General features: G+C 41.9%; 1 protein-coding gene across 1 annotated transcript in view; it reads left to right on the top strand.

Moving 5' to 3' along the window:
* The first annotated feature begins 726 nt into the window (after positions 1-726).
* ror2 (receptor tyrosine kinase-like orphan receptor 2) overlaps positions 727-11,171 on the top strand; it is a 76,801-nt gene continuing 66,356 nt past the window's right edge. Inside the window, 1 exon segment of the mRNA XM_034239879.1 lies at positions 727-1,104. Coding sequence (XP_034095770.1) covers positions 1,041-1,104 — 64 coding nt within the window. The 5' untranslated portion in view covers positions 727-1,040.

Raw genomic sequence — 11,171 nt, 5'->3', positions numbered from 1 at the left:
ATTTAAGTCAAGTTTTAACTACTCAAACTATGAAATGGCTGTACACAAAGTATGCATGAAATGAAATACACAAAGTAAAACATCCTCGAACTTGTACTTGTACAGTTCTTCGTCACAGTGGTGCTAAGAATTGTATTACAAAAAAACAATAGCTATAGTTGTTAGAGCCAGTATTTTGGTTTTTTATAAGAAAGGCCACCTAATTGTGACGTCTGTAGTCAACCAGAGTATAAAAGACTACAATTCCCACGGCGCCTCCTCTAAAGTGACAGTGATGGGCAACCTGCTAGAAAGACCCCGGCGAGGCCGTTTTTAACGTCCAATTACCCTTCAAGTTATACAAGCCTTAACAAAGAAAGAAAGCAAGAAAGAATACCTAAGTTGTGTGTTATTTTATTTGAGTTTTGCCTTTTTGTTTTGACTATTGTAAAGGCCTCTTTTCTTTGTTGCAAACGTTTGTTATTTTATTTTGAGCAAACCCATCGCATAACATCATCCAAACCATCGGAGGCCAAGCAACTCTTCAACTGTAAGTAATATTAAGGAAAGAAAACGGGTTACAAATGTCTGTTTAAGGCGTCCAGTGGCTTGATAGATGAACAAGGAAGGAAGCCACGACAATATTGCTTATGATAAATGAATCTTGGAGGCTCAGTGATCTGGCTGTGTCCCTCCGCTCTGGCTCTAGATGGGGCCCTCTCCACAAACCTCCCCGCGCGCCACCGTGCCAATACGCGCGCGCCTCTCCAAAGCGAGCACACGGTTCTAACAGCGGAGCCGCAGCTCTGTGTTCGCTCTGCGGGCTGAAACACGGGCAGAAACACGGGATGACCGCGGTCTGCTGCTCCTCCTGAACCCCCATCTCTCTCGGTGCTTCATGCCTCACTCCTCCGGCCCCGGCTGCTGACTTGGGAAAAGCAGAAGAAGAAGTAGCCAAGTAGAAGAAGTAGAAGAAGAAGCCAGATCCCCAAACTGGATGCAATTATCTCCACACTTGTTTTTGATCTGTTGCTGCGCTGCAGTGAGTGAAACCTGGCGCTATGACCCCTTCCATGAAGAGTTTGCTCTGGATGATGTTTCTGTTTCCAACTCTCAGATGTGACGGTAAGTGTCTCTCATAAAGTTCCTTAAGAAGAAAAATGCTCTGAAAGCTGAAACATGCCGCAGCTCCACATGTGCATCACCTTCCTTTGGTTTCAGCTGTGAAACTGGAAAAGTGCTTTTGAAGTTCCTGGGTTTCATTATGCGGGGAGATGGTGTTTCACAAAGTATGTCCCCTTCACTCTTTCTTGTTGTAGTCAAAGTCAAAAAGTTCACGGCGTTGTATTTAGATGTGTTGTCCTGTTTGGAGCTGAACATTTCACAACCCCTCTTGCAGAAAAGTTGCTTTTCACGAAGACACGACACCCCCCCCCCCCCCCCCCCCCCCTGCGTAAAGTTTAGTCAGTCACACTAACATTAAAGCAGCCCCCTTAATTCTTATACTTTATCATCATTTTGTAACCATGTGCTCTGTGGTTAATTGTTTTCCTGTAAAAGCATGTTTGCACATTTGACCACAGATGTTACAGATGTTTAGTTTTCATGGCGAAGAGGCTGGGTGGATGTGTGGGTGGGGGTGGGGGCGGGGGGGTGTCTCCCCCCTGAAAGTTTATGTGATCACTTAAAGTCTCTTTGTCCTCTTTCAGCTTGTTGACATGTGTTCCTTGCTCCCTGCTCTCCACAGTGAAGGAGCTGCGTCAGCCTCAAAGGGCCACAGTGTCGTTGTCATGTTAATTGAAGGCAGAGCTCGAGGTGATCTCTTGTCTTTGTCACTCATGTTAATTCATTTTCTCCCCCAGCGGGGGGTGAGGGCAGGGGAGATTTCCTGTTGCAGCTCTGGCTTTGAGGGCTTACCATTTGGTTTCCAGTGAAAGAGCATGGAGGTGGGGCAGGGGCTACATGATTAGTACCCCCACCCCCACACCTATACTTTTTTTCTCCATTACATTCATTGAGAGGTGGGAGAAGTACTCAGATCTTGTACTTGAGTAAAAGTAGAAGTACTCAGATCTTGTACTTGAGTAGAAGTAGAAGTACCACAGTGTAGGAATACTCTGTTACAGAAAAAGTCCTGCATTCAAAATGTTCCTCAAGTAAAAGTAGAAAAGTATTCTCATCATAATATAGTGAAAGTAGCGACAGTAAAAGTAGTCATTCTCCATATTGGTCCATTTCAGAATAATATATATGATATGTTTTATAATGATTGATCTTGAAAGTGTTCTCAAAGCTGGTAAAGGTGCAGCTAGTTTGAATGACTTTGTATACTGCAGGGTAGCTTGTGGATTTACTCCAGGTGGAACTAAAGTCTGATTCAACACTTGATTATATTTCACATAATTCATCCAGATCTGTAAAGTAAATAAAGGTATTAAATACATGTAGTGGAGTAAAAGTACACCATTTACCTCTGAACTGTAGTGGAGTAGAAGTACATAGTAGCATAAACTATACTCAAGTAAAGTATAGCCACATTTAAACTTAAAAAGTACTTTCTTACTTTCCACCACCCAACAGAACAAAGTAGAAGTACCTAATGAGATGATTTAACAAAACAACTCCATCAAAAGTCACTTGAGATTTGACTATAAAAATCAACATGCATCCATCAGCAAACATCTCTTCTAGCATTGTTTCAAGTCTATTTTAAAGTTAGTTTTCCCAGTGTAGTGAGATGAATGGAAACTAATGGCTGACTAGATGGTAGAAAATAGACTCTCAAAGTTCTCCTACACAAAGGTGACGTCATCATCGACCACATGCACGTGTGAGCTGCGCCTGCATGGAGACAACCAGAGAGTCTGCTCCAATACACAGGACATGTTGGAAACAGACTGACACCGTTTACTCACCTCTGGGAGTCTCACTACATTGATTCACTCCATCTGTTGTCTACAGGTGTGTACATTCAGATTGATACCGTCATCATTTGCTCTTCATTGTTTCGCAAAGCTTGTGATAGAAAGAGTAAATGAAATAGAGAAGACCCATTGCATGGAATCACTGATTTCCTAGAATGATACAGACCAGGGTTGAGTGGACGGAATTAAGTAATTTTGAAATCCTGTCAAATCGAATATTGAGTCAAAAACTGAAGTGATGTGTACGGAAGAAGAAGTATGTGAACGCCCAGCAGCAGCAGCTGTGAACGAGGTTTATTACTAATGAGTACTCGCAGTCTGATGACTCACCATGTTGGTTAGAGCTGCTGCTGGAGGAAATGGGGCCAGAGGGCCTTCCTCCGGGGGGGGGGCGGGTTAAGGAGAGCTCTGTCATCCCTGCCATCACATCTAACAAACGCCTGGTGGGGGAAAGCAGCCCGAGGCATAGCTGTGTGTCAATGTGCAAAGCTAATGTTAAATGTTGTCTGAACGTAACGAGTTGGATAGATATCCGGCTTTATAAAAGTGTAGACCAGGAAAGATTTGGATTTAAATCAAGAACTATGATTTATTGTGTTTGTTAGTGTGAAGGGATCCCCATTTTAAGCTTTTGGGGGTTTTCCCTTTCCTGTACTGTGTTATATTGGTTACTGTGCATGTAAATGGTCTGCAAAGACTAAAATCCATGTGTTCCCTACGTCAGTTACGTAGTGACATCACAAACTTGTTCTATTGGCTAGCGCTGCAACACATTGTACGCGATAGACTAAGGGGCGGGACATTTCTAAACTGGTTGACCAATCACAACAGAGCCGGCCGGCTAACCAATCAGAGCAGACTGGGCTCTGGTTTCAGACAGAGGGTGAAAAGAGGTGCTGCAGCACAGGCAGTATGAGAACAATAAAGAGCTTTTTGAACATTAAAGCATGGAGACATGTAGAGACACTACATACTGATATACACCTGAACATCAGCAGGAGAGGACTCTTTAAAGTAGATACACTACATACTGATATACACCTGGAACATCAGCAGGAGAGGACCTCTTAAAGTAGGACACTACATACTGATATACACCTGAACATCAGCAGGAGAGGACTCTTTAAAGTAGAGACACTACACACTTGATATACACCTGAACATCAGCAGGAGAGGACTCTTTAAAGTAGAGACACTACACACTGATATACACCTAGGGAACCTTATTACCTATCAGCAGGAGAGGACTCTTTAAAGTAGAGACACTACATACTGATATACACCTGAACATATGCAGGAGAGGACTCTTAAAGTAGAGACACTACATACTGATATACACCTGAACATTCAGCAGGAGAGGACTCTTTAAAGTAGAGACACTACATACTGATATACACCTGAAACATCAGCAGGAGAGGACTCTTTAAAGTAGAGACACTACATACTGATATACACCTTGAACATCAGAAGGAGAGGACTCTTTTAACGTAGAGACCACTACATACTGATATACACCTCTGAACATCAGCAGGATGAGGACTCTTTTAAAGTAGAGACACTCCATACTGATATACACCTGACCATCAGCAGGAGAGGACTCTTTAAAGTAGAGACACTACACACTGATATACACCTGAACATCAGCAGGAGAGGACTCTTTAAAGTAGAGACACTACATACTGATATACACCTGAACATCAGCAGGAGGAGGACTCTTTAAAGTAGAGACACTACATACTGATATACACCTGAACATAGCAGGAGAGGACTCTTTAAAGTAGAGACACTACATACTGATATACACCTGAACATCAGCAGGAGAGGACTCTTTAAAGTAGAGGACACTACATACTGATATACACCTGAACATCAGCAGGAGAGGACTCTTTAAAGTAGAGACACTACATACTGATATACACCTGAACATCAGCAGGAGAGGACTCTTTAAAGTAGAGACACTACATACTGATATACACCTGAACATCAGCAGGAGAGGACTCTTTAAAGTAGAGACACTACATACTGATATACACCTGAACATCAGCAGGAGAGGACTCTTTAAAGTAGAGACACTACATACGATATACACCTGAACATCAGCAGGAGAGGACTCTTTAAAGTAGAGACACTACATACTGATATACACCTGAACATCAGCAGGAGAGGACTCTTTAAAGTAGAGACACTACATACTGATATACACCTGAACATCAGCAGGAGAGGACTCTTTAAAGTAGAGACACTACATACTGATATACACCTGAACATCAGCAGGAGAGGACTCTTTAAAGTAGAGACACTACATACTGATATACACCTGAACATCAGCAGGAGAGGACTCTTTAAAGTAGAGACACTACATACTGATATACACCTGAACATCAGCAGGAGAGGACTCTTTAAAGTAGAGACACTACATACTGATATACACCTGAACATCAGCAGGAGAGGACTCTTTAAAGTAGAGACACTACATACTGATATAGACCTGAACATCAGCAGGAGAGGACTCTTTAAAGTAGAGACACTACATACTGATATACACCTGAACATCAGCAGGAGAGGACTCTTTAAAGTAGAGACACTACATACTGATTATACACCTGAACATCAGCAGGAGAGGACTCTTTAAAGTAGAGACACTACATACTGATATACACCTGAACATCAGCAGGAGAGGACTCTTTAAAGTAGAGACACTACATACTGATATAGACCTGAACATCAGCAGGAGAGGACTCTTTAAAGTAGAGACACTACATACTGATATACACCTGAACATCAGCAGGAGAGGACTCTTTAAAGTAGAGACACTACATACTGATATACACCTGAACATCAGCAGGAGAGGACTCTTTAAGTAGAGACACTACATACTGATATACACCTGAACATCAGCAGGAGAGGACTCTTTAAAGTAGAGGACACTACATACTGATATACACCTGAACATCAGCAGGAGAGGACTCTTTAAAGTAGAGACACTACATACTGATATACACCTGAACATCAGCAGGAGAGGACTCTTTAAAGTAGAGACACTACATTACTGATATACACCTGGACATCAGCAGGAGAGGACTCTTTAAAGTAGAGACACTACATACTGATATACACCTGAACATCAGCAGGAGAGGACTCTTTAAAGTAGAGACACTACATACTGATATACACCTGAACATCAGCAGGAGAGGACTCTTTAAAGTAGAGACACTACACACTGATATACACCTGAACATCAGCATCATGTCTGTGTATACTTTCAGAAAAGCTATCAACCCTTTAGTTTAAGATGTATTTTGACACACAGTATTTAGCTGACATCAGTGAGATTAATGGCGCATTTCCACTGCAGCGCGGTTTAAGCGTGCCGTGCCCGTATTCGGTTGCGTTTCCACTTGGCGTAGTTCCGGCTAACGGGTACTTTTTCACAGTTTTTCTGGCCCTCCAAAATCCAGGTTCTTTCCGGGCCAACAACCGGGCTGAGTATGCTAAACTAGAGAGAGAATCGCTGGCAAGGGGGCTACAACACAATGAACATATTTGACCGTGATTTAATTGTAATACACGTTTCAAAATGATGCCGAAGTAACAACATACTGATACCGGTTAGTAAAAACCATGAATTAATGCTTTGACAAGTCTGCAGACAGACGGCAGGCGAAGAACATTTTAAAATGCGTGTTTTCTGAATGGAGCTTGGCTAAGCTAACGTTGTATATGCTCCGACCGTCCACGCTCACAACAACGGCCTGCAGACATAAATAAACCAGCGACTGTACTCGCCATGACACAGACAGTCTGTGGTTTGTACTTGTTTAACTTTTGTCTAGTTTCTGAACAGATATGAGGAGCTGTGAGCTCTGAGGGCTAACGGCTGATGTTGGTTTTGTGTTTCTCATTGAAGATGACGTCACGGCTCCGCCTACACTGCGTTACTATAGTTACTGCCACAGCTACTAAACTGTAATGGAAACGCAGCATAAAGTGAGCCTGGCCTACCGAGGCCTAACTATACCGTACTAAGCCGTGTGAAGCCCTGCAGTGGAAAAGCGCCATTAGTGGTTATAGGAAGGATGGATACGATGTGTCTGTGCAGAGATGAACATAAAACAAAGACATGGAAGTATTTTGCTGGATCACATCACATTGCAGCCAAAGTTTAGCCAACAAAGCATCCTTGTGTTGCGTGCTGCACACTGATGTCTGCTTTCTTTCTTTATGCCTGCGTGGATGTGGCAGTTTTGTGTTTCTTGCAGGATCCACTTCTAACAAAAAAACAACTGGTGGGGAGGGATTGCAATGCATACAATAAAGCAACAAGTCGTACTATTAAACGACAATGGTGTTTGACATCATCAATGTAGTATTTAACACATAGGAATCACAACAAAAAAGTCCAACACAAGCTGATAGATAACTTTACTAGAAGCTGTGCCAATTATGTCACTAATAATCCCTCTTATGCATAGGATAACCTGCTATAACTTCAGTAATATTAGTGTCTAAAAGTAGCATTAAGTGCTGTGATGGATGTGGCAGTTTCTTGTCTCTTGCAGGATCCACTTCTAACAAAAAACCAACTGGTAGGGAGGGTTTGAATACAATGAAGCAACAAGTTGTATTGTAAGGACAATGGCGTTTGTTATCATAACTCTATAGTCATCAATTTAGTAGTTAACACATAGGAATCACAACAAATAGGTCCAACCCAAGCTAACAGATAACTTAACTAGAAGTTGTGCTAATTATGTCACTGATAATCCTTATTTTGCAATGGGAACCTGCTCAAATGACTGTGATAGTGTCTCAAAGTAGCATTAAGTGCTGTGATGGATGCTGGTAGGATCATAGGCGGAGTTTGACATTTGCGCTTGGGGGGGGGGCAAACCTTTTTTACTGACGTCAGTACACAGTCCCAACTATTGCGTGGGGTGCTACGGATACAGTAGCAATAAAGCCAGCGTTCACCGCACTGAGTATGACTTTTCCACATACAAACACAACTCGTCCCGTCATGCACGCCTCATGCCCGCCGTACACGCACACTCATATGGAAGGGGCGGTCTCTCCCCCCAACAACAGTGCATTACATCTGTAAGACTTATAACTGTGCACATATTATACTTATTTGATAACTACTATATCCCTTGGTTACTTGAACACGCTACAATATTATGAACCAGTGTCCCACTTAGTGCAGAAGTAGACGCCTTAAACGTTTTATATCCGCATATCCATTACTGCTAATTATTGTAATACAATAGCTGAATCACTTGTATACAAAAAAAAGCGAGGAAACTTGTGTTCTTAACCTCATACGTCACACACACACACACACACACACACACACACACACACACACACACACACACACACACACACACACACACACACACACACACCACACACACACACACACACACACACACACACACACACACACACACACACACACACACACACACACACACACACACACACACACACACGTCACAACATGCGACTGCTCAAAAATGAAATTATTTCAAACAAAACCTGATTCAGATTTGTATTGTAACAATCATTATATTACATCTATTAAAATATTGATATACGAAATATTTGTATTGGAACAGCTTTAGACATAGTAATGCTGTAACATATTTCAGCCCCCCTGCCCCCCCGCAAAATCCGCCTATGGGTAGGATCCACTTCTAACAACAAACCAACTGGTAGGGGGGGTTTGAATACAATGAAGCAACAAGTTGTATTGTAAGGACAATGGCAATTTTTTTCTTTCTATCATACCTCTATAATCATCAATGTAGTAGTTGAAGAATCACAAAATATAGGTCCAAACCAAGCTAACGGATAACTTTACTAGGAGTTGTGTCAATTATGTCACTAATAATCCTTATTTCGCTAAAACTACAGTGATACAGTGTCTCAAAGTAGCATTAAGTGCTGTGATGGATGCTGGCAGTTTGGGCAGAAATATTACCATTCACCCCCGTTCTCTCTCCCAAATGACTCGGTCCAATCTGGGTTCCCCCACCGCTTCATTCTGTGTTGCTAATGCTCCCTTCCTGAAACCATTCTTGAAAGCGGACATAAAACAGCAGGTGAGAGCGATTAATGCGGAGTCTCATTCTTAGTTGGGCAAAACAAAGCATTCATGCTGTTGTAATCAGGTGCCCCCCCAACCCATTAGACGCACTTTAATAAAGACATCTGCCACTGCGGGCAGGACCTGTCTGTGGTTAATGCACTGAATCAACTAATGGCTTTGTTATTTAGCTCCAGGCGAGGCTGACGTAACTCACCAGAGATGGAAAAAGTACCTACATCCTTTAGTCAAATAGAAGTGCAGATAAAAATACTTTAAGTAGAAGTACTGACTAAACTTCTCTACTCAAGTCAAAGTAAAGAGGCTTTGAAATGTACTTAAGTAAAAAGTACCAATAACTAGCAGCTGTTTTAAAGAGTACCTGACCTCCCTTTATATTAATAGAACAATAATGTCATTGTTAGCTAATGAATGTTTCCATGCTGAACAACGGCAACATGACAACGTTTCCATTGGTCCCTCTTCTTTAGAGAAGACCAGGAAATGATGGATACACGGATCGTGTTCAAATCAATAGGCACGCAATGACTCTAAATAATAATGATCACGCCACCAAACACACATTCAGACTAAAGGAACCAGCTGTTTGGAAAATGAGAGAAGTAGAAAGTACAAGTATTTGAGTTCAACATGTAAGAAGTAGAAAGTACAGGTATTTGAGTTCAACAAGTAAGAAGTAGAAAGTTCAGGTATTTGTGTTCAACATGTAAGAAGTAGAAAGTACAGGTATTTGTGTTCAACATGTAAGAAGTAGAAAGTTCAGGTATTTGTGTTCAACATGTAAGAAGTAGAAAGTACAGGTATTTGTGTTCAACATGTAAGAAGTAGAAAGTACAGGTATTTGTGTTCAACATGTAAGAAGTCAAAGTAAAAAGTCGTCAGAAAAATAAGTAGTGGAGTAAAGTACTGATATCAGAAAAATGTACTTGAGTACAGTAACAAAGTATTTGTACTCCACTACTTCCCACCTCACCATCATGAGGAGGGACGGTGAACTGTTGCATGGCACACAAGCCTTTCCCCCAAAATGTTATTACCCAAAGCATTTACTGTGTTACCCCGTGTGTTAGCTCCTGTCTGTGTTTCCACTTCCCCGCCTCGCTGTGCGGGAAGTAAAGCGTAGCAGCGCTGGACACGCCAGAGGAGTTAGCCAGAGGTCAGTCCATTACTCCGGAGTTTGTGGAAATGTGAGAGAAAAGCTCAGGTTCCCCTCAGTTTCAGAGCAAGGGGCTCATTTCTACCCTGAGACGTGAGCGCGTTTACAAAAAGTTAAGCATCGAGTTGGATCAGTGTACAGTTGAAGTCATGGTTGAAGTCAGAGTGTTAAGGACGACAAGAGAATAGTATGTTGCAAGACACTAAAGCTAATTGAATTCCATACACACATGAGTTGTACTGCTGCATACTGTACTTCTATTGGTGAACTGATGCTGTGTAAAATAAAATACCGCACAACTCTTTAAATGCACTTTATTTTCTTCCAGTGCAGTAGCCTACTGTAGTTTGCTACTCAGAGAGATTTGCAGCAAAGCAGAGTGACTGCATTCAACACATGTATTAACCATAGACTGTATATACAGGTAATAACACCTTGTAATATAAGAACTAGTCACTCCATGAAGGGGTCGTTGGTGGGCTAAAGTGCTTTCTGGTTTGCCTTTAAATTGAGTTTCCCTCTGCACATCAGAATTATTCTTTATTCCCACTGCATGGACGCCTCAGGGCTCAATTCACCTTCTAGCATCGGCTCAAACCGCTTGGAATATGGACCAAGGTGGAACTAAAACAAGTGAAAGATACTTAATACATTGTTGTTAGTGAAAAATATCTTGTGCGATTTGCCACTGTGTCGAACTAGCGGCCAGACTGAAGGTATCCCCCAGGCCTTCAGTCTGTTCACCTAATGAATCTGTCTTTATATAAGTGACTCGAGGTAATCTGAGTTATAATGGCTGCTGCGGAGCAAAAGGAACATAGTATCCCTTTGAGTAAAACCTGCCTTTTCTTACGTCTAATGTAGAGTCTCTGGTGGTTTGTAAATCAACACAGCTAGGTCTGCAACGGACTGACATTACTTTTGGGGCAGGACAGATTGTTGTTTTGATTAATTACAGTATGATTTTGTCACCTGAGATACTTAAAATCGTACCTTTCCTTCT

Source organism: Gymnodraco acuticeps, unplaced genomic scaffold, assembly GCF_902827175.1.
Source record: "Gymnodraco acuticeps unplaced genomic scaffold, fGymAcu1.1, whole genome shotgun sequence".
NCBI lineage: Eukaryota > Metazoa > Chordata > Actinopteri > Perciformes > Bathydraconidae > Gymnodraco > Gymnodraco acuticeps.
Note: the sequence above shows the minus strand (reverse complement) of the source record. Positions and strands in the feature narration are given on the sequence as shown.